This window comes from Gastrolobium bilobum, unplaced genomic scaffold (genome assembly GCF_033153095.1).
Source record: "Gastrolobium bilobum isolate Gb01-03AN ecotype WA unplaced genomic scaffold, APGP_CSIRO_Gbil_v1 utg46055, whole genome shotgun sequence".
NCBI lineage: Eukaryota > Viridiplantae > Streptophyta > Magnoliopsida > Fabales > Fabaceae > Gastrolobium > Gastrolobium bilobum.
In genome coordinates this window covers 290-28,120 of record NW_026900127.1, presented here as the reverse complement: position 1 = coordinate 28,120, position 27,831 = coordinate 290, and the positions used below count along the sequence as shown (strand labels likewise).

The 27,831-nt window shown below is 35.0% G+C and overlaps 3 protein-coding genes across 7 annotated transcripts; 2 read left to right on the top strand and 1 right to left on the bottom strand.

The window, feature by feature from the left end:
- The first annotated feature begins 1,001 nt into the window (after positions 1–1,001).
- Positions 1,002–5,050, top strand: LOC133295418 (protein DETOXIFICATION 42-like). Its single transcript, XM_061494255.1, has 12 exons — positions 1,002–1,078; positions 1,348–1,469; positions 1,958–2,167; positions 2,327–2,517; positions 2,656–2,791; positions 2,885–2,981; positions 3,188–3,288; positions 3,835–3,998; positions 4,191–4,262; positions 4,342–4,560; positions 4,668–4,789; positions 4,930–5,050. The coding sequence occupies exons 1-12, from the start codon at positions 1,002–1,004 to the stop codon at positions 5,048–5,050; spliced, it is 1,632 nt and encodes a 543-aa protein (XP_061350239.1).
- A 733-nt stretch (positions 5,051–5,783) lies between these two features.
- On the bottom strand, positions 5,784–9,355 carry LOC133295411 (serine/threonine-protein kinase BSK5-like). Of its 4 annotated transcripts, none has more exons than XM_061494242.1 (10): positions 9,269–9,355; positions 8,948–9,154; positions 8,700–8,835; positions 8,318–8,451; positions 8,128–8,233; positions 7,894–7,979; positions 7,500–7,688; positions 7,192–7,356; positions 6,461–6,574; positions 5,784–6,073 (listed from the first exon to the last, which is right to left on the bottom strand). In XM_061494242.1, the coding sequence occupies exons 1-10, from the start codon at positions 9,353–9,355 to the stop codon at positions 5,831–5,833; spliced, it is 1,467 nt and encodes a 488-aa protein (XP_061350226.1). In that variant the 3' UTR covers positions 5,784–5,830. The 4 variants fall into 4 exon arrangements, with proteins under 4 accessions (XP_061350226.1, XP_061350227.1, XP_061350228.1 ...); XM_061494243.1 differs by having other exon boundaries at positions 8,948–9,148; XM_061494244.1 differs by having other exon boundaries at positions 8,948–9,145.
- Positions 9,356–19,794: 10,439 nt separating this feature from the next.
- LOC133295421 (uncharacterized) lies at positions 19,795–24,873 on the top strand. Of its 2 annotated transcripts, none has more exons than XR_009749336.1 (4): positions 19,795–19,942; positions 20,312–20,439; positions 21,432–21,466; positions 21,865–22,374. XR_009749336.1 is itself a non-coding variant. In XM_061494259.1 (4 exons), exons 2-4 carry the CDS (start codon positions 20,395–20,397, stop codon positions 24,850–24,852), a joined length of 309 nt encoding a protein of 102 aa, XP_061350243.1. In that variant the 5' UTR covers positions 19,795–19,942; positions 20,312–20,394; the 3' UTR covers positions 24,853–24,873. The 2 variants fall into 2 exon arrangements, 1 of the variants encoding a protein (XP_061350243.1); XM_061494259.1 differs by lacking the exon at positions 21,865–22,374 and adding an exon at positions 24,624–24,873.
- Positions 24,874–27,831: the final 2,958 nt, after the last annotated feature.

Below are 27,831 nucleotides of genomic sequence, written 5' to 3'. Positions count from 1 at the left end.
AAGCATTGGGTTGCGATCTACTAAGAGCCATTTTCTTACAAGTTGTAAAGAACCATTGAGTCCGGAAACTCATGAACTTCAGAGTTTTCGGAAAAAATTTACTCTCGTTACGCTCTAGATACCAGTTAAATTAGGTGAAGATTCATTAATAATTTTATATTTCTCTAATACTAATATTAAGATGCACTAACACAATTATGATAATTAAATAACTTGAAATTTAGCCCAAATGACATGTTGGCAATAATCAAACAAATTAAGTTACTACATAGCAATAGAATTGTATAAGCAGCTGGAATGCACTTAGCAATGGTTGGCAAGGATGTATTTTGAATATTTTGATGTAATTTTCTTCAACCTCGTACTGCCACATGTTCCCATCTATGCACAGCAAATCATAGCTATATACGCTAATGAAGCTGTTGTCATATACAAAGGTAGCTTTTTCACCAGAACAAATTGTACTTCCCATTGCAAACTCAAAACGTTTATAGTTCTGTTCTATTGTTCTTGTTCTTCCTATACTGTGATAGGACGATGATTGATACGTGCATGGGGCATGCTAGCTCTGTAGCCTCGAGTGTTGTTGTTTCAGATTTCAACTAACTGAGAGGGACTAACCGTTTGGGAGACGCTTTGCATCAATAATGGGTAGATAGATTTTAAAGCTAACATTAAATGCACAAATGCATAGTTTTCAAGCTAGAACTTTTCAAGTACATGATATGACATACACTAAGTGTTGGATGCCGTTTTAGTCGAGGGTGAGAATCTGAAAGGCAATTTCTGTCTTATTTGGAACTGGGTGGTCTCTTACTCTCTTTCCATTCACGCTTGAGGTTTCAGTTTCAAAGCTTAACCATCCAATTTTTCTCTCTTATTTGGAGCTCAATTTATATCCTTTTATTTAGGTATCAGTAGACTTATAACTCTAGTTTCTATCTACAACTTCTCTTTCAGTTGGTTTTTTGAACATCACAGCTGAATTTTGCTTCCTAGAGATGGCTGACAAAGAGAGTCTGCATTCATCAGGAGATGGAAGGAGAATTCCAATTTCCAATTTCTTTACTGATGCCAGGTACCATTTAATAGAATTTCTGGAATATATCTTTTTGTAAAAAAAATCCAGAACTGAAAAGCTAAACGAGTAGTTTTGTTCATTAAGCAATATGCATAGTATCACTTAAACTGTAGTTTTTTTCTGTGAAAATTTTCATCTATTAAGTTGAAATGATACTAAGAGGAACGCATTTGTAGCTTTGTAGGGAGGCTTTAATCTCATTGTTTTTAAGTTTTTTATTTTGAGCTATTGTATTGATGAAATTCTTGATTTTCTTCTTACTACAGACTAGTTTTGAAACCTGACAATCTTGGACGTGAAATATTATCAATTGCATTGCCTTCAGCAATGGCTTTGACAGCTGACCCTATCGCTTCATTGGTTGACACAGCATTCATTGGTCAAATAGGTACGTTCTGTCATTAGTGTACTAGCTTTGAGCTTAGAATAGACTATAGACACCTTTCCCCATCTACAATAGTATGTTGGCGTGCGTGGCTGTTCAAGTTGACTTTTGCTTCAGTGTGTCTTGTGATGCTGCTACTGAATTGCATATCATCCGTTTCACATGAATGTGGTTGAGTTTATATTATAACAAGGAATGCAGAAACAATCTTAATCTGACTTGCATATCATCCATATTACATAAATATGTTGAGTTTATATTATGACAGGGAACAACAGAAACAATGTTAATCATAATGACAGCTACAGAAGCTGTCTGATTGGTGATTTGATCAAAAATAATCACTAGAAATAAATAGCATCTATTGTTAAATCTTTTTGTTCTACTTGACCATTGGAGAGGAAAAATTCAAATAATCAACACTACCTTATATGTATTAGAATTTTCTTATAATGCATCTATTGTTAAATATTATTGGTCCATCCCTACAGGTCCAGTGGAGCTTGCTGCTGTAGGAGTGTCCATAGCTCTCTTCAATCAGATATCGAGGATTGCAATATTCCCACTTGTCAGTGTCACTACCTCTTTTGTGGCTGAGGAAGATACCCTTAATGGAGCCAGCCCTCTGGTAAAGGAGAGTAAATGCTTGAAAACAGGTCCAATTATGGATGCTGAAATGAAAGAGCTTATACCACATGAAGGTATAATTCTCCCATTCTTTTCTAAGTCATGTTGGTTTAACTCAGCAAAGTTTTCTTGGGCTCCACTATTCCTTTGGAGTAACATCTCAATGCTCCACAGGACTGCCAATAAAAAGTTTTCTACATGCCCATTTTGATCCCTTCCTTTTTCTTGGTCAGACACTGGTGCAAATGTTCACAAATCAGATATGGTTGGTGTTAGCTTTAATATGGTTAAGGTTAAGCATAAGAGAAGGCAAGTCCCTTCTGCTTCATCAGCATTAGTTATCGGTGGCATTCTTGGCCTCATCCAGGCAATAGTCCTCATATCTGCTGCAAAACCTTTATTGAACTTCATGGGAGTAGCATCTGTAAGTGCTTTATAAACATACTAAGAGAATGTTACTTTTACTTTTAGCAGTTTGGCATTCATTTGAACTTGTTCCTTTAGTGATTGGACCTTGGACAAGCATGGGATGATTGCCAAATAATACAGAATATTTATACAGGACTCTCCTATGCTAAACCATGCACAAAACTACTTGACATTGAGGTCCCTTGGTGCTCCTGCAGTTCTTCTCTCATTAGCAATGCAGGGAGTCTTCCGAGGATTTAAAGACACTAAACCACCTTTATATGCAACTGGTATGCCTTAACAGACTCAAATTGTTGTTTATCTAGTGTTGTAATATCCTGCTATTGCATTTTTCTAATGACATTTTTTCTTATGTGATGTAGTGGCAGGAGATGTGACCAACATAGCACTAGACCCTTTATTCATATTTGTATTCCACTTGGGTGTCAGTGGTGCAGCCATTGCTCATGTCATATGTCAGTGAGTCTTATTTCATTGCAGTCCAAATGCTCTGATTATACTCTCATTTTTTTTTTTTTTTTTGATAACAATACTCTCATTTTTTTAAACATGGATGACTCTGCTGCAAACTTCTTTAAGCTGCACTATCATGTCAATCGTCTCTTATTTTCCTTTTGCTTCTTTTGGCCTTAGTCATCTTTTATTTTCAAATTAACTGAATTTAGGTACTTAATTTGCGTTATACTCCTGTGGAGCTTGATGGAAAAAGTGGATCTTATACCTCCAAGCATCAAGCATCTTCAATTTGATCGATTTCTTAAAAATGGTAAGGATTTATTTACATAAAAAGGGATAATGCGTACTACTTTTTCTATATTGATTACATTTTAAGTTTATTATAGAAATAAATACATCAAAGCTTCATATTCTAGATTAACAAGATGGATTAGAAGCCTCAATCAACTTAAATTTTATTGAATAAAATTTTGGTCTGGAGACACACTAATTAACTAGCAATACACAGTAATAATATCACAGAACCAATAGGGAGGTGAATTGGTTCGTTGGGTTCAGTAACAGAATTTATAAAATTAAAACTCAATGCAAATAAAACACATAATATGAGTGCAACAAAAATAAGAGAAAACAAAAAATTTCTCAATCTGAATTCTTTTGATACTATTTAATCCCATATTTTGGTGCACCAAAAACTTCTTAACAAAAATTTCTACCTCGCTTTCCTTCTTTCCTTTTTGTATTCAAGTTGATACTTCTATTATAAATTGTATTCCTTGCATATAGGTCACCTGGCATTTTAGCATTGACATTCGACACAATATTTGTCCTTTCCTGTTTCATTCTTGTCATCCAGGTTTTCTATTATTAATAAGAGTAATTGCTGTAACATTCTGTGTGACTCTGGCAGCATCGTTAGCTGCACGCCAGGGATCAACATCCATGGCTGCATTTCAAGTCTGCCTGCAGGTTTGGTTGGCAGTGTCTCTTCTTGCTGATGGTCTAGCTGTTGCGGGGCAGGTTAGATTATGATTACATTGTTCAGTAATTGCCCTACTGTGTTGCTACTTGCTACATGCTGCTTTCATATCAAAGATGAAGTACCTATGTGCTATACATGAATTCTTTTTGCTTTGATGACAATGTTTTTTTAACATGCCTATATACTTTTAATTGCTCATAACTTCTATGATAATATCATATTGGTTTCAGGCTATTCTTGCAGGTGCATTTGCTAACAAGGACTATGACAAGGCCAAAGCAACCGCATCCGGAGTATTAAAGGTTCTATACAATGTTAAAAGGATTTCCCATCTTTCTGCAAGAGATTAGTTTGTGTCTGTAATAAACAATCATGCTGCAGTTGGGTTTGGTTCTGGGAATGGCTCTTGCATTCATTCTTGGAACAGGACTGCATTTTGGAGCTAAACTATTTACAAAAGATGTTGATGTCCTCCACCTCATTAGAATTGATTATTTTTATCAGTTCGTAGAAGCCACTCAACCTATCAACGCTTTGGCATTTGTATTTGATGGTATAAACTTCGGGGCATCAGATTTTGCATATTCAGGCTTTTCTTTGGTGGGTATTTTCTTCCATGTTTTTCTTTGGTAGTAAGTTTGAACCAAAGGAAGGAGGACTTAAACGTAGAAATTGATTTACTTCATTATGGTCTTCTTCACTCTCAGGTTGTGGTGGCAATTGTTAGCATCATTTGTTTACTTATTTTATCCTCTGCTGGCGGTTTCATAGGAATTTGGATTGCTTTGACCATCTATATGGGTCTTAGAGCATCTGTTGGTTTTTTGAGGTAATAAATCACCAGGATTTCTCCATGTTTTTCTTTCTTATTCTTTCCACCAAATTGATCACTGTCATGGCACGTGTAATTCTTACAAATTTCATGAATTCAAGCCAATCACTTTGAGTCAATGAACTACGTTGATGCAGGATTGGAACTGGATCAGGACCTTGGGAGTTGACAGTGACAGCACCCGGGGCCATCCTTGGTGTCAACTCCATTGTGCTTGGTGGATTGGTTTTAAATGATCCACTTCTGATAAGCCACTAAGATTGATCTACAGGTGAAGTGTTTAGATAGTCTGTGTAAGGTTATGTGTTTAATGGGACATGTTATATTTACAAACTTTTTTGTTTACAAACTACAGTATATTCTCCCGGGAGAATACAAACTTTTACAAACTACATTATGTTCTCCCGGGAGAATACAGTGTAAATTGTAAAAAAATTCAAAAAAGTTTGTAAACGGATCCTGTCCCGTGTTTAATTGTCATCATCGTATCCAAAAAAAATAAATGATCCACTTGTGATTCAGGATATGTACATAAAAAAAATGCAATTGCACTTTGATGCAAACGGAAAATAAATGAACTGTAGGATCAAGCTTATGTTTTGTAGCTGTGCATAAAATAAATAAATAAAAAAAAAAAAATTCATACATTGACAACATGAAAATGAAAGTTTCCGTGCCACAAGTGGTGAGCTACCCATCCAATTAAAATTAGAAGTACATTACTAAATTGTTGCATTTATTCCATCCAGTTCTTCATTTTTAATGACAAGTGAGCCTACGTGTTTCTAATTTTAATAAATGCAATAACTTAAAGAGTATTGAAATAAGACATCTTTATAAGAAGCAGAGCAATTTGAGATTCACAGCATTCGACCAAAAAAACCAAAAGAGAATGGAGGGGTCGCAATCAGTAGTCTGAAGCATATTAGAGAAGCTAAGGGAAAGATACATTACATACAGTTAATAGTAATACTTAAAAAATATTGCTTGATAAATGAAGGGAAGGAGAAGAAAGGGAAAAAGAAAAACTATACAGTTTCAATTTCTATGCTTTCTGGTTTCCAATGTTGTGCCGTCTTTAAGACTTTCCTGTGCATCATTGTCCATGCCAAGGCTGAAGAGTGCAACTGCTTGAAGATAGAATGCAGTAGGCCATGTGGGAGACACTGACTGAGCTTGCATGGCATCTCCAAGTGCTTCTTGTGCCATGCCATCCATCAGGTAGCATAAGCAGCGCCTCGCGTACACTGTTGGTGATACCATGGTTCCACCATCGATGAACTACACAAAACCAAATATTGTGAAAAAGAACCTTAACACACTAATATATTAACCACTAACCAATCTTCACTTAGCATGCTTTGGGAGTAATGGAGGGGAACATATTGATAATGTGTATTCTGGTTATTGCTCCCTCTTTTTGCAACTTGCAAGATATATGGATACATTTAAAACTATTCCTCAACTTTAAATTTCAAAGGCTAATGGGTAATCCAAAGCATTGACCCCATTACTCCACCAACTCATCATTCATGGTTCTAGACAAAAGATTCAATCTTGTAAAGACTTAACTTTATTAGATTGACAATGGAAAAGTATTTATTTATTTTGTAGTATAGGAATGCAATGCTCAGACGTTCTTATTCCTAGCATTTATAGCTGACTTACTTCTGTATAGCAATCAATGGCCGTAGAGAAGTTTCTAGCATGAAAAGCAGAGTCACCATGCTTCTTAGAATTCAGTGTTTCTTGTATTTGATTTGTCCACATTTGGAAGGACAGCTGTGATACAATGAAAGGATACAACTCCATAAATATAATTTTACATGGTTAAGGAAGGTCCAGCTTTGCTAAGAACTATAGAAGAATTATTAAACAATACATTTTTGCTGTACAACATAGTGGGAAAAGCAGAATCAAAACCGCAAGATGGCATTCCCTTGAACTAATAAACCCAAAGGTACTAAATTATCTTGCATAAGAAAGATTCTCAACATAGTGTCTTCAGTTATTTATAAACAGTGTCTTTTAGCAAAGATCATGCCTCTTTATAATCAAATGAAGATGGTGTTGAATGACTGTTTTTTGAGATGCATAAAGAGCATCTGGCAGTTAATTAAACTTTGATACTCAAAGAAATTGAGCAAATTGGAAAATCTTAAAATAAAAAATTAAAGTTAAAACTTTCAAGAAACAGTTTAAAAACAAGGTTTAACAACTAATAGCATTGCACAATATATTTATTAAAGACACAACAATGTTTAAAAACTAATACTTTTGGCATCAAGCAGCTTTTAAAAAATTTTGTAGACAGAGAAAAAAAGAAAAGAAAAGCCGCTTACAGCATTCTCTTAGTAAAAATCTAAATAAAAAAGAAATCTAGAGAAACAATGAATTACCTCATTCGCAACATCTTCATCATCCTTGTACCCCACCTTTCCCAAAATTTCATATATTGCGGTCAGATCTCTTCTTAAACAAGCTTCACCAAAAGGTGTCAATGAAACTGTTTCCTTTGATGATAGACTCCCATCTGGTATGCCCAATAAAACATTTGACAGTACCTGTTAAAAATACCAAATACGTTTCTATGCTTCCAAGAGGCTTCACTAATGTGTACAAGTCAACCAAGTAAACTTTGATTCTTGATTCACTTGTGATAGAAGAACTTGAGACAAAAAGCAAGGAGTGAAAAAGAAGAGCATACTGAAGTATCTTTCTGAAGAGGAGTTAGAGCAGTCACAAGTGACTTGGCATTTGGTCTCTCACGAGGTTCATATTGTAAACAACGTGAAGCTAATCTCACTAACTCAGTTCCATCATCATTTGAAAAATGACCTTCCAAACATGAATCCATCAGCAATAGAAAATTTTTTCCTCGTATAAGGTCAAGTGCCTGCATGTAAAGAGATTATGCTACCTATTTATTTATGAATTCTAGAAATGCTATGGTCATTTTAAGCAAGATCATCATACGATGTTACTGCAAATCTAGTAAGATTCAACAATAAGTGCCAACATTCTACAGGTCAAAGATTGACTAAACAAAAATATCAGCTTAAATTAAAATGAAGACAAGAAATGGGAAGGAGGGAGTATACATGGCTGGGTGGTATATGCTTTCCACTAAGAAGATCAAGCAATAGAGTGCCAAAACTGTAAATTACACTTTCAGGGTTGATTCTTCCTGCCAAATTTCAGACATGTGTAAGCTCAATTAAGAAATTGAATAAATCAGAATGCATGGAATTACCAAAAAAATTCTATAGCCCAAGGGAAAAATAATAAAAAAGATAATGCCTATATGTTTTTTGTTGATCTTTATCATTTATTACCTGTCCTTAAGTACTCTGGAGGAGTGAAGGCTAAATTTGTGCTATAGCTTTTGCCATCTCTACTGTTTTTCATGAGTCCAAAACAAGAGAGTCTAGGGTTGCCTTCCTGTCCACCATTGATACCATGTAAGAGATAGTTGATAAAACACAATAAAAAGAGGCACAAACCCGGTTATAAAAGCTGAAGTACCTCATCAAACAAAATTCTATAAGCATTAAGATCATGGTACAATGCCCTTCCTCTACTGCTGCAGTATTCCAAAGCTTGTGCTAAATACAATGCCACCCTCAGCCTCATTGCCCATTTCATGGGCTGGGCCTCCCCTAGCGAAGCAGATCATACAAATATCACAAAAATCAGAGAATTCACAAAAAAATATCAACAAAAATTAAGATGAAATTGAGGAAGCAGATTACTTAAAATTGGCTATTAATGTAGCTTCTAAAGCAAAATGCCTAGTCCTTGTCAAACATTGCGGTTCAATAATGACTTCAAAAATTAGATCTTTTCTGTTGTTGATTGCTGGAGAAATGCAAGGTAGATAAACATAAACATATGGATGGAAACTTACAGTGAAAAAGATGTTTGGAAAGAGTTTCATTGGGCATGAACTCTGCAACAAGCAATCTCTCTTCTCCTTCACAGCAAAACCCAACCAAGTTAGCTAACCGTCCATTCCTTAGCTGCCCCACAGCTCGTGCTTCCTCCTAAAACAAAAAAGGTTATCAAAAACAAACACATCATCAAACATGAACTTCCACTCACAAAACACACAACCACACACATGCAAAAGAAACCAAAAGCAGAAACATCACGAACTATGAATTGTCGAGAATCAGGCCAAGCAGACTTGGTGAAGCGCTTCACAGCAACCAACCTATCATCTTCAAGCCTTCCTCTGTAAACAACATTTGGAGCCTTCTCACCATGCTCAGAGACAATGTTGTCAGGTGAAAATCCTGAAGTGGCAAGTTTTAGTTGATCCATGTTATACTCAGTGAAACCAGCCCAAGGATCCTTCTCATTCTTGTTCCCATCATCTGTAGTACACCCAGAAATGAATCCATGTTAAAAACAAAAACTTCACATTCAAATAACTGTCCCCAGAAAGTGAGTGACCAATGAAGTGAGAATAAGAACCTCACCATTATCAGACAAGTCATGAAGGTTTGATTTGATATTGGAAGGCCACCAGCACAGAGAAAATTTAGAGCAACGAGCTCCCATTGGTGAAAATGCAATCTCACAAGAAAAATAATTGACTGAATGACACCTCTCTCTCTCTCTCTCTCTCTGTCTTCAACAGTTCTTCACTTTCTCCTCTGTCTGCTTGTCACTTTTATGAAGGGTTAGTGAGAAAAAAGATAAGATGTTAAAGGAAGAGAAGTTTTGAAGAGATAAAAAGAAAGAAGAAAGAAGAAAGCGAAATACGGCGGTGTTTGGGAAGAGAGAAAGTGGGTGGGAAAAAAGATGAACTTTTTTGGGATCAAAAGGTTTTCTTTTTTCTTTTTTTCTGAGTTTCCTCCAATGAATGATATCAATTACCTCTCATCATCATCATTCTTTCTTCTCAGCTCTGCACTCACTTCCTCACTCTGCTTTCTCTCTCTTTTTTATTTTATTATTATTATAACATAAGATTAGTGGTTTTTATACTGTTATTGGGTGGGGACTCATATTTTTTTTCTATAATTCAATATCAATCTTATATAATTATATGAGTTTTATTAATATCATGTTAAAAGAAATAAGTTATCTTATGTTATAGAGATAAACTTATGAGTTTCACTACTGAAAAAATAAAAAATAAAAAAGGTGGCATAGTTATCGACAAGGAAGCACCGATACTTCAAAAGCTCTGACGTGTCGTGTCCGACACTCTCTGACACTCCGACACTCCAATACGCGTTATAGAAATTCAAAAAAAATTCAAAGGTTGCACTGCGTTGAGTTTTTGGTTCCAACTATTAAATTCGTTGGATTACGATTACAATTTTATTGAGTTTAATATAATATATTATATTTCTTTGCAAAATTGATGAATATTATAAGTTTAGTTTCATTTTTTTGTTAAATTATTGAATATTAAATATAATATACACTACATAAATTAAAAATATTATTTAATATCAAAACGTGTCCTAACGTGTCGAAATCTAACATTTTTTAGAATTAACGTATCGGAGTATCGTGTCATATCGTGTCTCGAGCCCCGTGTCGATATCGGTGCTACATAGGTTATCGAATCGTGTGTAACATAGAAAACTTATCTCATATAGCATGAGAATAGTTTTTCCATAATTACATATATGTGAAATATTTTTCTCCTTTTACACAAGAAGATTTGATTCCTACACATAGATCGAATTTCTTGCCAATTTTTTGTTTTTGTTTTTTCTAATTGTTGGCCCCTTTTTTGTCTCAGTAAAGACAATTATTCTCTTATGTTAAAGGAGAAAAATATTTCCCTATATATATATATATATTTCATTTTTTTTGCAGTTACTGCAAATAAGTTATCTGCAGTAAGCCTAATACGACGTCATTTTAGGACGAAAATCATTGTGTTTTTATAATTTTAATTTATTTCAAGTTTATTATACTTTTATAATTATAATTATTTAATTTTTCAATCCCAAAACGACGTCGATTTTGGAGTAAATGCAGATAACTTATATGCAGTAACTGCAAAAATATTATTTTGATATATATATATATATATATATATATATATATATATATATATATATGAGAAGATTATATTTACAAACTTTTTATTTACAATTATACTATGTCTGACCGGTAATACACTCTTCAAATTACTTGAGACAACTTTAACTCCGGTCACTAAATCATAACCGTACAAAAATGGATCAATGGTAATAAAGGAAGAGAGAAAAAATGATAATCATAACCATTCAGAGGTGTATCAATTAATATAAAGAAATAAATAAATAAAACGATGTAATTTTGGGTTAACCGGAGATAAATATATCAAGCAACTTAAGAAATATTTTTCTCATATATATATATGGGAGAAGTTATACTTACTACATATTTTTCTTACTATCTCTTACTACCAAATCTTAACTGTTGATTTTTGCCAATCTAAAGGTTATAATTTATTGGAAATTAATAATTAATTAATAAGTATGACATAATAAATTATACCCGTTAGAATGACAAAAATTAACGGTTAAAATTTGGTAATAAAAAAACGTAAGAAAAAGAAGTAATAAGTATAACCTCTATATATATATATATATGGGGCAGGATATTCTTACACTAGTGTAAGAGTTAGAAGTCTTACACTCAATCTTGACCATTGATCCACTTGTATCCAATGGTTCGCATCATTAAAAAATTTGAACCCTTAGATATAAGTGAGATCAACGAACAAGATTAAAAGTGTAACTTACAGTAGTGTAAAATGATCCTGACCCTATATATATATATATATATATATATATATATATATATATATATATATATATAAGGTTCATTTTTTCTGCAGTAAACCCAATATGACGTCGGTTAGGGGAGGAAATCATGGTGTTTTTATAATTTTAATTTATTTCAGGATTATTATAGTCTTTACAGTTATAAAATGACGTCGTTTTGGAATAAATACAAATAACTTATCTGCCGTAACTGCAGAAATATTTTTCTAATATATATGAGAAAACAAATCCTTCTTACACACACAATAAAAAGGTGTGCCACTCTTTTTTTTTTTTAAATAAATGAGTTTCAACTTGATGTATCTATGATATGAGATTGAAATTTTCATACAACATAAAATTTATTTTTCTAATATATATATATATATATATATATATATATATATATATATATATATATATATCTGAGGTAGAATTTTTGACACCTCATCTTAGAGCCGTTAGATAAAAAAAATCAACGACTCTGATTTGTACGCATGTGACACCATTGATCCTTTTTATCTAACGGCTCTCAGATGAAGTGTCAAACTTGAAATTTGACACCGATATCAAAGGATCTTACCTATATATATATGTGTGTGTATATATAGAGATATGATACTTTGACATCAGTGTCAAATTTGAAATTTGACATCTCATGTGAGAGTCATTAGATCAAAAAAGATCAACGGCTCTGATTTATAAGCAAGTGACACCATTGATCTTTTTTAACCTAACAACTCTCAGATGAGGTGTCAAATTTCAAATTTAACAACGGTGTCAAAGTATCATTCCTCGTATATATATATATATATATATATATATATATATATATATATATATATATATATAGGCGTAACATTTCTGCAGCAGCCGTAGATAGTATTATCTACAGCTGACACAGAAAAGTGGGCCCCACGGCTTTTAAAAAAAAAAAAAAAAAACTCAGGATCCATTGCCGTATCCTAGGATTCGGACGTGTATCCTTGCTTGCTGTAGGTACAGCAGCTGCAGAAATCATTTTGCCATATATATATAGAGTTTTATTACTATTATGTTACATAACCCAAGAAAATCTTCCTACACACACAATTAAGAGGTGGGGTCCACATGTTTTTTTTTTCTCTTTCATCATTTCACCTTCTCTCTTCTTTATTGTAAGGGTAGGAAAATGTTTTTATATCATGTAACATTATAGTAATAAAACCCATATATATATATATATATATATGTATATATATATAATTGAAAAAAAAATCTCTTATTACATTTTATTTAACAAATGCTTCGCTTTTTTCCCTTTCCATTACAGTTACCAAGACATCCCACGCTTTCCTCTCAACCCTCTTCTGACAATTTTAGTCACGTGGCACCCCGTTCATCATTTTGTTTTTTCATCTATCATTACTATAATATTATCAGTTTTTCTTTTTCTTTCTTTCCTATTAATTATGTTCTTTCAATTTTGACAAATACTTGTTTATTTCTTTTGTTACTTTCAAATAAGTCAATGTTGAAGTGGGTGAGCGATGAGATATTTATCAAAACATGTGTAGATATGTCATTTTCATGTTAAGTTTTAAGTTTAAGGTCCGTTTCTTTTTGGATTAAGAAAATTATCTTTCTAAAATTGATCCCGATATTAATTAATAATTTATTACATTTACATAAATTATTTGAACTAATTCTTATGATTTTTTTATAAATAAAATTAGTTTTAAGAGGATTAAAACAAACATAATTAATTGTACGAGGCAAGAATATTTTAAATAAAAATTATAATAATGTGCTTACCAAAAACAAAATTATAATAATGTTGTTGATTATTTTTAACCGGTTAGATATAGCACATTTTTAATATTTTCAAATTTCAAGTTGGCCCAATTTAATTTATAACTTTTATGTGATTGTTATTTTCCCAAAGAAAAAATGATTTTGTTTGCTTATTTGAGTAGTCATAATATAAGTGTTCTATATCCATCTAAAAATTGTGTTTCGGCCAATTTACATATTATACGAAAATCACTATCAATTACGCATCAATTGGAATCTCTACCTATTGTATAAAGGGTCAGCTTCCAATCAAAACATAAATAGCATGCAATACCCATTGTAAGACCTAATTTTATGACAAGGAGCTTGTGACTTATTTGGGAATAAAAAAAATTATTAAATAAATAAATAAAGGTTAAATTATAATTGGATAAAAAGAGACAGTTTTATAAAAAAACAACTGTTATTTAATATGGGAGTTAGCATATGAAGGATATTAGTCCATTTAACTATAAATAATTTCATGTTATTGACATAGTATTGTTCTCTTTTTCTTTCAAAATGACATATGTTGAAGGAATAAAGTTTTTTTTTGGCTATAAAAAAGAAAAAAGTTTTTTAAAAAAATTAAAAATAAAATGGTGCTCTGCAATTATAATCAAACTTTTGCAATGACAAAAATTAGTCTATCATCTTTTATTGATTACTATTTATTATTGCCTGTAAAAAAATTTAGAATTGCAAAATTCTAGATGTTGTAATTGTTAAGATATAAACTTATTGTTTAATTTAAGAAATTAATTGAAAAAATACAACTTCCACGTATTACCCATTATTATGCTCAAGTTGTAGGGCACAGTTGTATTTTTATTTTTATTTTTATTTTTAAAGGAAAATGGCACGGTTGTATTTTATTCATTCGAAATTTTGTAACCAATATTTAATGCAAAGCAAAAGTTCATATAGTCACCCTAAACTTGATTTTTTTTATAAATAAATATTTTTAACTTTAATTTCATCCTAATTACTCTCTAAATTATAATTATTATTATGATAGGTCCTTTTGTTAATTTCATATTAGCGATTAATTCTTTTAATTCAATAATAGCATAGAGATTCAAACTTATAACCTCATGTCAACTATGCAAATCATTCACCTTTAGTTCACACTCCACACCTAGTGACTTAATGGTTTAAATCTCAACCGTTTATCCTTAACTGATTTAAACTATTAATTCATAATTTCTATTTAAAATTCTAATATTTCTTATTTTGTTAGTTCCAGGATAATAAAAAGAAAATAACGCCTCAAGTTTTTTTTTTTTTAATTTAAAAAGTTAAAAATTAAGATAATGTGGTTTTTTTTATTAAAAATATAAATTAACGATTTAAATTTAATAAGAATAAACGGTTATAATTTATTCATTATTAATAACTTAATTTTAAATTATCAAAAATTACTATTATAACAGTTGTTAAAATTTAAAGACTAATTTGAGATAAAATTAAAATTAAAAAGTAGTAGAGGTTAATTTAGAGTGAGACTATGCTTTTTCTCATTAATGTACTCCCCAGTCTCCCATTGATTTGACCATATATATAATTAATAGAATCTCAAGGCAACAAAAGTTACGTGTCTCCACTATGTGACAAGAGTGAGGAGTTTTCATATGTTCTGATAGAGTAATATAGCTAATAGATTAGTTTAGCCAAGTTAGTTATAACTGTCAAGTTTATATTCTGTTAATCATAACAGAATCCCTCTATATAAGGATCTGGTATCTCAGTGTATTTCATGATTCAATACAATTCTCATTCAATCTCTTTTAGCTTTTCTTCCTTTCTTGTTATCTGCATATGCATCTGATACCTTACATGGTATCAGAGCTCACTTCGATCCATGGCCACAGTTCAAGAATCGTCTTCTGCTTCCGCGAGTTCATCCTCTCCTCTACACACTTTTTCCAATCCAGTATCATTTAAGCTGGATGATGGAAATTTCTTACCATGGAAACAACAGGCTATGGCCACGATTAAAGGATTCAAGTTGCAGAAATACATCAGCAAAGATGATGCTGCTAATATCAGATCTGCCGTAGAAAAAGAAATCTGGGAGCAACAAGATCAGCTCCTCATGTCATGGCTCTTGGCTTCAATGTCTGAGTCGATGCACACCAGAATGGTTGGCTGCAATTATTCATATGAAGTTTGGAAGAATCTTGAAGAGTTCTTTACTTCCCAAACTCGTGCCAAAATAAAACAGCTCAAGATTCAACTCAAGAACACCAAGAAAGAAGGACCTGTTTCAAAATATCTCTTGCAGATTAAGAAGATAGTCGATGCACTAGCAGCAACTGGTTCCAAGGTTTCTGTTGAGGACCATATTGATGCAATCTTTGATGGATTAGGTGAAGAATATGATCCGTTTATTACCTCAGTGACCTCAAGATCTGATGCCTACAGTGTTAATGAGATAGAAGCTCTACTGCTAGCTCAGGAAGAACGAATTGAAAAACACAAGAAACATGATTTGAATCATCTCCAAGCCAATTTCACACAGATGAATTTCAGAAGAGGCAATTTCAGAGGAGGTTTTTCTAACTTCAACAATAGGGGAGGTCCTTCCAATTTCAACAGCAGAGGAGGTCCATACAGAGGCAATGCGCCTTACAGAGGAAGAAGTTTCAGAAGTGGAGGTCGCTTCAACAATAACAATTTCCAAACTGGTTATGTTTTCAATGGAGGCAAACAGCAGTGTCAGGTTTGTGGCAAATATGGTCACTCTGGCTGGGAGTGTTACCATCGCTTCAGTCAAAGCTATCCCAATCCATTTGAGCAGCAGCAGCAACAAGTGTTTTCAGCACCTTCCAAGATTCAATCCAACATGACTATGGCAAGTTCCAGTGCTTCACAAAGTGATGACACCTCAGATTTCTTCTCTGCATTTGATCCCACATGGTACCCTGACTCAGGTGCCACAAACCATTTCACACCAGATTCCTCAAACCTTGCATCCAAAACACCTTACACAGGTCAAGAAACCGTAAAGATAGGTAATGGGTCAGGTATGCAAATAAAGCACATTGGTCATTCTGTTCTTGAATCTTCTTCTTTAGCCTTTACACTGTCCAATTTGCTTCATGTTCCCAACTTATCCAAAAATCTCATAAGTGTATCTCAGTTTGCAAAAGACAATGCTGTATTCTTTGAGTTTCATGCTAATGTCTGCTTTGTCAAATCACAGGCTACCAAGGAGATTCTTCTCCAAGGCAAGCTTAAAAATGGTCTCTATGCATTTGAGGGTGCTGCTGTTTCAAAGCCAGCAAAGGAGTCCAAGCATCCAAGACTGTTTCCTTCTTCTACTTGTACTAATTCGAGTCTGTCTAGCATTTCCAATACTTCCTGTTATACTGTATCAAGTCAATTCAATTCTTCTACTCTAGGTCTTTGGCATGGTCGATTAGGACATGCAGCCTTGAAAACTGTAAAGTCTGTACTTCAACATTGTAATATTCCATTCTGTAATAAAACTGATCAGGCCATTTGTAAAGCATGTTGTATGGCCAAGATGCATCAACTTCCCTTTTTCAATTCTGACACTATATATACTAAACCTCTTGAACTTATCTACTCAGACATTTGGGGACCTGCAGCTACTCCAAGCACAAATGGATCTAGATACTATATTAGTTTCATAGATGCATATAGCAGGTATACTTGGATTTTCCCTTTGCAAAACAGATCTCAAACCTTCACTATATTCACCAGGTTCAAAGCTTTTGTTGAACTACAATTTGAAACCAAAATCAAAACACTCCAAACAGACAATGGCAAGGAGTATATCAAACTAACCCCATTTCTCACAGAACATGGCATTATCCATAGATTCTCTTGTCCATATGTTCACCAACAGAATGGAACAGCCGAAAGGAAACACAGACATGTTGTTGAAACAGGCTTGGCACTCATGGCTGCCTCATCTACACCTACACAGTACTGGGAAGATGCCTTCCTCACTGCAACCTTCATCATTAACCTTCTCCCAACACCAGTGCTTCAAAACCAATCTCCTTATCAGGTTCTGTTTAACAAAGTTCCCAATTACACATATCTCAGAACTTTTGGTTGTGCTTGCTACCCTCACACTAGACCCTATAACTCTCACAAGCTGGATTACAGATCCACTCAATGCACTTTTCTTGGCTATAGTCCTCATCATAAAGGCTACAAATGTCTTGCTTCCTCTGGTCGAATCTTCATTTTCAGAAATGTTCTATTTGATGAAACTTTGTTTCCTTTCACAACACTAACACAAAATCCTAGTCCACATCAAACTTCAGTAACTTTACCCTCCATTCCCTTTATTCCTATAGTTCAGTCACAGTCCTCAACTCAAGTAACTAATGATCATAATGCTATGATTTTGCCTACTGACACCATTGTAAATGAAACTGTTTCTACTTTGCAATTTGTTTCTTCTCCTGACAGGTTAATCCAAGCCACTGCCAATTCAAATCCTTGTATCTCAGCACCCACAGAGGTCAATCCCATCACAGATGCTCCTCCACTGCCTGCACCTACTGTCACCAACACTTCAAATCCTCCACTGCCTGCACCTGCTGTCACCAATACTCATCGGATGACTACCCGTGCCAAGGCTGGAGTCTTCAAACCAAAAGCTTTAAATGTTGCACTGGAACCAACCACTGCCACTCAAGCCATGTCTCAACCTCATTGGGTCAAGGCAATGAATGAAGAATATGATGCACTAATGAGGAATCACACTTGGCAATTGGAACCTTTACCTCCAGGCAGATCACCCATAGGCTGCAAGTGGGTTTTTAGAACCAAATACAAACCGGATGGCAGTATCCTCAAATACAAGGCACGCCTAGTTGCTAAAGGATTTCATCAACAACCAGGATTTGATTTTGCTGAGACCTTCAGTCCAGTGGTCAAACCCACAACCATTCGAGTAATACTCAGCTTAGCAGTAACACAACAGTGGCCCATCCATCAAATTGATGTAAACAATGCTTTTCTCAATGGAGATCTAAGTGAAGATATCTTCATGGAACAACCTCCAGGCTTTGTGGCTAGTGACAAGTCCCTTGTATGCCGTTTAACCAAAGCTCTCTATGGCTTAAAACAAGCTCCTCGAGCTTGGTTTGAGAAATTAAGCTCCACCCTCATCAGTCTTGGTTTCACAGCAACCAAATGTGATAGCTCTCTATTTGTTTCTTTCACTTCCACTGCTACAATTTATGTCTTAGTTTATGTAGATGACATTCTGATCACTGGATCATGTGTTTCAACCATAAAAACACTTATCCAGTCCTTGAATTCTGCATTTGCCCTCAAAGATTTGGGCCACATTCATCATTTTCTTGGAATTGAAGCTCACAAGCTTCCCACTGGACAGATTTTGCTCAATCAGTCCAAGTACATTGCTGATCTTCTCACCAAAGCACATATGGCAGACTGCAAACCTATGCCTTCTCCAATGATATCGGGCTTGAAACTTTCCTCCACAGATGGCTCTCCCTTCCATGATCCCTCACTCTACAGGTCAGTGGTTGGTGCTCTCCAGTATGTCACGATAACTCGACCTGAACTCTCTTACTGTGTCAACAAAGTTTGCCAATTTATGCACAATCCTTTAGATTCTCATTGGAAAGCTGTAAAGAGAATTCTCAGATACCTTTCTGGCACTGCATCTTACGGTCTTCAATTTTCTCCTTCGATTCATTCTCATCTCATTGCCTACTGCGATTCTGACTGGGGTTCAGACCCAGATGATCGAAGGTCTACATCTGGATACTGCGTCTACCTTGGTGGCAACTTAATATCCTGGTCCTCCAAGAAACAACCAGTGGTTAGTAGATCAAGCACTGAAGCTGAGTATAGGTGCATAGCTTCCACCATTACAGAACTCACTTGGCTTCGTTCATTGCTCTCTGAGTTGAAAGTTCCTCTTCCCAAACCTCCAATACTGTACTGCGACAACCTAAGTGCTGTGATGTTATCTGCTAATCCTTTATTTCACTCCAGAACCAAGCATTTCGAGCTGGACCTGTTTTTTGTACGAGAAAAAGTAATCACCAAGGAAGTTCTTATTCATCATATTCCTGCACTTTATCAAGTAGCTGATGGCTTCACCAAACCAGTTTCCAACATCAAGTTTACCGAATTTCGCAACAAGCTTCGCGTTTCTCTCCTCTCCACTGCTCAGCTTGCGGGGGGATGATAGAGTAATATAGCTAATAGATTAGTTTAGCCAAGTTAGTTATAACTGTCAAGTTTATATTCTGTTAATCATAACAGAATCCCTCTATATAAGGATCTGGTATCTCAGTGTATTTCATTATTCAATACAATTCTCATTCAATCTCTTTTAGCTTTTCTTCCTTTCTTGTTATCTGCATATGCATCTGATACCTTACACTGTTTATGGATTGGAGTGTGGAAGACAGGTGGTAAAGTGAGAGGACGTTGGTGGCTACCATGACTATACAGTGGTGAAGGTGAAATCCAGTTGGTAATATTAAGGTCCCAATTCCTCCACGATGCTGACATCCTCCACGATCCCTGGTTCAACAAGGTTTTTCAATACTCTGTGTCTTCAACTTCGCTTTCTCTTTTTCTATCAGTATCCGAGTTTGCCAAAATTTTGATGACTTTGATTTCTGTGATTTATTTTTTACTTGATTTGATGAGTACATGTGTTAACGACCTTGAAATCGGTTTTGAGTGTAGATTACTGAAAACATTTAATTGTTATGGAATTATTTTACTCTTGTTAAATTAATTAATGTGCATATGATGATTACGTGAAAATAGAAGCTAATTCTTTGTTTATCCCCCCCCCCCCAAAAAAAAAAAAAAAAAGGAAAGCTAATTCCATTTTCTACTGAATTTGAAGATCTTTTGACTGTATGTATCTGAGCTTATGATATTATTGCATTTTTAGGTGCCGGGTGAGCCCAACATATCATATATCTGCTCTCGATAGAACTTATATTTGGGGCAACTGAATATACAACTGCTATTTATATGTGGTCTGCTGGTTGTGTTTTGGCTGAGCTCTTTCTAGGACAGGTGAGGATATGCACTATTTTATTTTATATCCTTTTCTTCTCTCTCTCTCTCATGTTGTGGATAAGTTATTCAACTTTCAATATTTTCATTAAGTTTGTTGTATATAAGAAAAATCTGGATTGGTTTTGTGTTTACTTGGCTGATATTGATATTTAATATGCTGTTCAGTTTTGGAGAAAACTCATTTATGTTAAATTTACATGTTAGTTTAAGTTAAACTCAAGGCGAAGAACATGAAGGGAACATGGATCCTCAATTGCCATTCCTCTGAATCAAGCAAAATACACTTGTTACTAACATCAAAAGTCTCTTCTAATTTATGCCATCATCAAAGAGAAATTGTATGTGGTTTTACAGTTCTGAAATTGGTTATCTTATGTTTTTATTACAGATACAATATTTGAAAAATGTACCCCTTCAGTTTTTTTAGATATAAAACCATTCAGGAGTCTCATATAACAAAAAGTTTATTAGTTTTTGACAAGATATCATAGCCTCTAAGATCCAAGTAGTTAGGAGTGCAATCTTTGCCGCTTCTCTTCTTCTAAATAGAAGTTAAATTTCTGGATAAGGTAAGCATGAATTTGTTAGATATAATATCATCCATGTAGGGTGTATTCATATAGATTACCTCTTGATAAGCTGTTAATGCTTGGTCAGGAAATACCCAATTTTTATAAACTGTTGAAGACATCTCCATAGCATATTGTCCGAGCATAAAGATTTCCTCTATAAAGCCATCTGCATTAACTAGTGATTGCCGTGCAAGTGCATTGATATTCATTGTGGGTCGTTTACAAAAAATTGATGAGCACTTTTTTAATTTAATCCAGTTAAACTCGATGTTTTCTTTCTTCTTTATATGGTTCTAATTTTTACTCCCTTCCCTGGTTAATTTATTTTAAGATTCAAATCTTAAATTAATAATATTGTCAATATTCATCAATAGTTATTTTCATTAGTTTTTCATTATTTTGGTTTCTTTGTTGCAGATGAACCCCTATATGACTCCACTGCATACACTGAGGTAATTAAAATAATTGCATTTCAACATTGAACTGGGATTAACACTCTCTATTTGTTTTGAAGACCAATTAAACCTGTAAGTTTTTATATCAGTGGATTTTTATTTCTAGTTCTTAACGAAAGATATGACTTGTGTGGTTGACAATTGGAATGGCTGAGGGTTGTACAAAATTGAGTGTTGTAGTGAATGGTGAATTATATGCTTTTGATCCTTCTGATTCTATGGATAGTGGAATGATCAAGGTATATGATCGAGGACAAGATAAATGAAAAGTAGTTACTGGAAAAGTCCCTATTTATGATTTTACTGATTCAGAGTCTCCATATCTACTTGCTTGTTTCCATGGAAAGCTTCATTTCATTACAAAAGATGCCAATCATGATATTGTTGTTCTCCAGGCCGATCTGCACAGTAATTTGGATTCTTCACCATCAACCTCAACCCCTTCATCACGCAAGTCCTTGCATGAATTTATTCTGGAATCAGTTGCTGAAACAACAGCAGTTGTTTGGGAAGTAGTTGCCATTAGGGGTTTTGGGCAGGCTGAACTTATCAGTTGCCAAGTCATAGATATCTAGATTGATACTAAGCTACAAATCTGACAACCAATATGTCATGTTACTGGAAGTCACGTGAGTTAGCATCATGGCCGTGAATCTGTAATCTGACCTCGATGCAAAAAATGACGAGTGCATAATAGCTTGTATTTACTTAATTGAATTTTTTTTATCTCAGGTAATTATACATGTAATTAACCAACTGAAGACAGAATAAAAAATAAGTCATCTCTAATCAGTTACTTAAAAATCTATTGAACCCTAAAACTTCAACTTAAGCATTTGGAATAAATTGGTTGTTGTCAAATGGCTACTTCCAGAAATCCTTGTGCTAAACTGAAGGAACATTCAGAGATCAAGTGATGGATCTTACTAGTCTTCACATTTTAAACGAGAGAACAAAGAGAAGTGGATTCTAAAGGTGGAGTGCTTCCAAAATGGTAAAACATTTATCAGATTTCATTACTGTTGTAAAGAAGACCACACCTCTGAAATTGGAAGCTTGATTTCTTCTTGGCATGCAATGCTTCAGCAAGCTCAATCTCCAATGCAAGAACTCTTTCTAATGCATTACCATTGATGAAGATTTATTCAACACAAAATATATTTCCCAACTCTTTGATTGGCCTGAGCAGAGTAAAAATAAATAAGAATCTGGAAAATACATGTTCATACAGGATGACTATAAAGGAAGATGCAGTAAGAATCATTTACCTTATGTAGCTGCATGATTTCTCTTTGCAGACCAGGAAAACTTGCCTCATCGATGTGATCATCCACTGGAGGAAGCGAATTCTCATTTCTTACCCTTTCCAACTGCAATCATTTGATGACATTGGATCAGACACAAAACAAGGAAAGCAGCAACTCAAAAAAGGAATATGTAAATACTATCTACATTCCCTTATGCATGATATTAGAGGAGGGAAGTACAACTTTTTATGAGTAAAGAAAAAAAAAAGAATTAGTAGAAACTGGAATAAATGAATCATAGAAAACAAAATACCTCCTTGTTCAAGGGGTCCATGCTACATTTCAAGCTTTTAGTTAAAGCCATTCACTTCTTGTCTTCATTCTGTTGCAAGTCCTCTTCAATACCAGCATTTTCGTATCCATTTATACCTAAAAATGCAAGAGGATTCTATGCAATGATTATGGGACACATTGTTAAGGATTACCACTCAAGATAGACTAGGTAAAATAGAGTTTCCTTTCATAGTTAAGATATTGTAAGGGAATCAAAGAAGATGAGGCTGTATTGTAGGGAGAGATTCAGGGAATCTTTAGCTCCACTACCACATGCTGAGTCAGCACCACATATTCACCATTTAGTTAGTACGAGAAACGGTGAGAATATGGTTGATTTGGTGGAATGATGGGAAGCTTCTAGAGCTACAATTCTCTTGCATTAAAAGGGATCATGGAAAGGAATTCATCATCTTCGGGACTAAGACTTAGGCATTTGGAAGAGACCAGGGGCTCTTGAATTCTCTTGGAATATCTTTTCCTTATTCTTGTTATTTTAAAATTTTCTTCTTCATTTCTGTTGCTGAAATCTGGCTTTGTTTTGAGCTGTATACCGGTTGAATCAACCATTATCAATATAATTTTCCATGTCTTTTTCTTTTTTAACCTATAATTCTGGTTGGACTTTATCAGATACCTTCATTAGAAATTTGGCACCATCAACATTTTCTGTATTTTAAATTTTTTATATTCTTAATCAATACAAACTCATAGAAATAAGGCAATTTTCCACTCTTGAATCCGAACAAGTAGATCTACTACAAAAAGAAAGTTCCCCGTATTTATAGTCATATGATTATGATGCCAATAATATCTGCAATTTATTAGACAAAAAACTGTCAAAATTCTGCAGATTATCATTCATAGAAGCCAGCCATTAAATTTAGTTCTTATAGATTTTTTCTCTTCTTGCAAAACATATATTTCATCACGGAGATGACCATTGAGGCTCTCTTTTGTCAAGAAATTCTTCCATATGTACCGCAAACCATGTATTGACTCTCATAACCTCTCACCTCTGTCAGAAGGCTTTCAACTCGTTAATTTTTTCAGTAAGAATATTGTTTTCACATAACAAGAAATTTTAAGCTGCTTCTAAATTTGATTAATGGTGAACTTCTTCTCATTGCACCTATTTCTGGCTGAATAATAACTTAAAATAAGTGTATTGTTGTCAGCTAAAGCACCTTAGATATTGTAACATGGTGACCTTGCTTCAAACAGGAAAAGAAACAAAACAATAAATGTGATATCACTGATCTCTCTAGCAACTTGAAAATTTTTCAACAGATATGCAAGAGTTAGATACCATTTCCATGTAAATAGAAATGTACAACCTAAGAAATCAAACTTATGCACAACTATACAAGTGTTTAAACAAAGAACTAACGAACACAAGATGATATTACACCAGGCAAATACAAAGTTCAGAAATCCTCACTTGTAGTGATATTTTCCAAGCCAAAAATAATAAGAATTTAGTTATAAAAGAGCATTTTCTGTATATTAATTGCTTTTATTATTTAGTTTTTTCATTTCAGTTTATTTTTCATTTTTTTTTATAATTTTTACAGGTTAAAATACGAAGAAATAGGAAATTGGAAAAAGAAGGAACAGAAAACCGCGCTATCCGCGTGGAAGTTGGCGCTACCCGCGCGGGAATGCGTGCACCATACAAACTCCAAAGAGTTGGCGCGGTTGCAACGCCAACTCCGGGCGACCCGCGCGAACTTCAGCGGGGAGTCAAATTCGGAACGTTTAAAGGACGTTGCGAGAAGAAAAAAAGAGGAATTTTGGGGATGACAGAAGGACAAGGATTCCAATTGGAGGAGTACATCAAGGGAGCAATTCATCGTTCTTAGTGGATCATCGTAATTTTATTTTGATTTCTCTTTTATAATTGTATGTCAGCTATGTCTATGGCTGACTAATTTCTTTTTTTGTAGTTAGGGTCACAAACCTTATGTGAACCCTTTTTACAATGGATTGATTTACTTTCGCTCGTTTATTTTAATATATTTTATTTTTACCCTGTGCGTATTGTTTATTATTTCTGTTAGACTTTATCAACCTAATAGGAGATAATAATTTGGGAATTAGGGCTCGCAATAGGAATATTTGGGGTTCTGATTTTGAAAGGGGGTAAAGTAACAATTTATGCATGCTCTAGGGATAGACTTGTGTGAATTGCATTCGTTTAATTTATTGTGGTTAATGCTTAATTTCAAGCGGGGCTGCTAAGGAATTAGGGTTCCAAATAGATTAAAGGGTTAGATTACCAAGGAATTGTGATTTAACTAATTATTTCTAGATGATAAATTGTCTGAGTTATTAAAATGAATGAACATTTTTAATCAATCCAAAGTTTAAAGCGGGGATCATATGGTGCGTGTACCTTAGCTGCAATGTCTTTTATTATTCTCTCAAAAATCCAAATTTAACCATTGCTTATTAAATTGAAAATTATATTTTAAATTTTTATCTTTATTTTATCATCAATTCACTATTTTCCAAAAACAACCGAGTTTTCCAACTTAAGGGGACTGGTTATTGTGGTTCTTGATTTATAATTCCTGTGGAGGAAACGATACTTTACTTACTCATTATATTACTTGTGCGATCGGTACCTTGTCGGTGAGCATCACACAACTATACAAGTGTTTAAACAAAGAACTAACGAACACAAGATGATATTACACCAGGCAAATACAAAGTTAGAAATCCTCACTTGTAGTGTCGTTGCAGCCTAGCATTCATCAAGAGGCAAAGTGATAGTTGCAGGCTTCAAAGCATCAAGAAAATCAGCCAGATTAATATTAACCTCGCCAAGGATGGTAGATCGTTGAAAACCCTAAATGTCAATTAGGCCAAAATTGAAGTTAGTACAGTTCTAACAAGACACTAGCCACGTGTCTGTTATTGGAAAACATACACAGTGCCTAGGTATTTCTGATGCGGAAAGCAACAAGGGACAAGACAGTTATTCTATGGAAAAACATGAAACTAATCATTTTGAATAACAAACTTATTGAATAAAAAATGAACAATTTAACAGTATCTTTGATCATCTTTTCCCACACAATTAGGGAATGTAATCAAGATACCGGAGCATAAATTATGTATAAATTATACAACAAAAAAAGGCTTATACAATGTGGCATTCAACATTAATATCAACAACACCTTGTTTCTCTGTATACGAGCTTCTTCAAAGAAGACTTATTACTATTGATTCGATGATCCCTATAGTAATTATTGGGGACGGACAAATAGGTTCAGCCATACATAGTGGCATCTAAATTGGAGACACGAATTGATAATTGATTGAAGGCACTTTGGAGACCTTACACTGCTGTTGCCTTTTGTTCTGCATATTTTATTGGGATTATTTGTACTTGTAGTCCACTTGTCATTTTACAAATCTCTATGTTCACTTAGTGTTTTACAAGTCTATGATGGATTGGGTGCCTTTGGTTTTGCTAGGATTTCCTCTTCCTTTTGCTATAAATTCTAGTGCACTTAGGGTGCGCATGACAACCTTTTCGGAATCAATTTTTTGTTTTTAATTTAGGTTCCCGGGAACAGAAATGGATAGAAAACTCGTTTGGTAAAATCAGTTTATTTTTTTGTTCCCAGGATGAACCGGATTAATTTTTGAGCTGGAGAACAGAAAAAAGAATCGAAAATTTTCTGCTTTTTTGTTCCCGGGCACAAAATGAGAAACACTTATCTCTCTTAATCAATCTCTATCTCTACCATCATCACCACCACCACCATCATACCAACACGACCACCGCCATCATTGTCGTCGCCGTCGTCGCCGTCGTCGTACCACTAGTGCTGTTGTGACCACCCCCACCACCATGATGCCACCGCCACCATCACCACCACCTCCACCCATCACTACCACCAAGCCACCATCACCACCGCCACAACTACCACCGTCGCAACCACCAGCATTATCACCATCATCACCATTACCGCCATCATCCACCACCACCATCATTGCAACCACTGCCGCCACTGCCACTACCACCATCGCCACCATCTCCATCATTGCTGCAGCCACCACCGACACCGCCGCCGCCACCAACCACCACCACCATCGTAACAGCCATTACCACCAACATCGCCAACATTACACCACCATTGCCACCTACCATTATCACCACCGCCACTGCCACCACCACCACCATCTCCGTGATACCATCACAACCACCACCACCATGCCACCGCTACCATTGTTGCCGCCACCAACCACCATCCCCACCATCATTGTCGCAACTATTGTCGTTACCTCCACCACCGCTGCCATCACCACCACTATCATTGCTGCAGCCGCCGCCGCCACCACCAACCACCACCACCATCGTTACCACCACCATTGCCACCATTACACCACGACCACCACCACTGCCACCTACCGCCACCGCCATCTCCATGATGCCATCACAACCACCACCACTATGCCACCGCTACCATTGTCGCCCCCACCAATGCCACCAACCACCATCCCCACCACCACCATTACACCACCATTGCCACCTACCGCCACCGCTACCATCACCACCAATATCATTGCTGCAGCCACCACCGACATCGCCGCCAACCACCACCACCGTCACTGCCACCACCACCACCATCGCCACCATCACCACCACTATCACCTACCACCACCATCTCCATGATGTCATCACAATCACCGCCACCTATGCCACCAACCACTATCCCCACTACCATTGTTGCAGCCACTGTAGTCACCTCCTCCACCACCATCCTCAC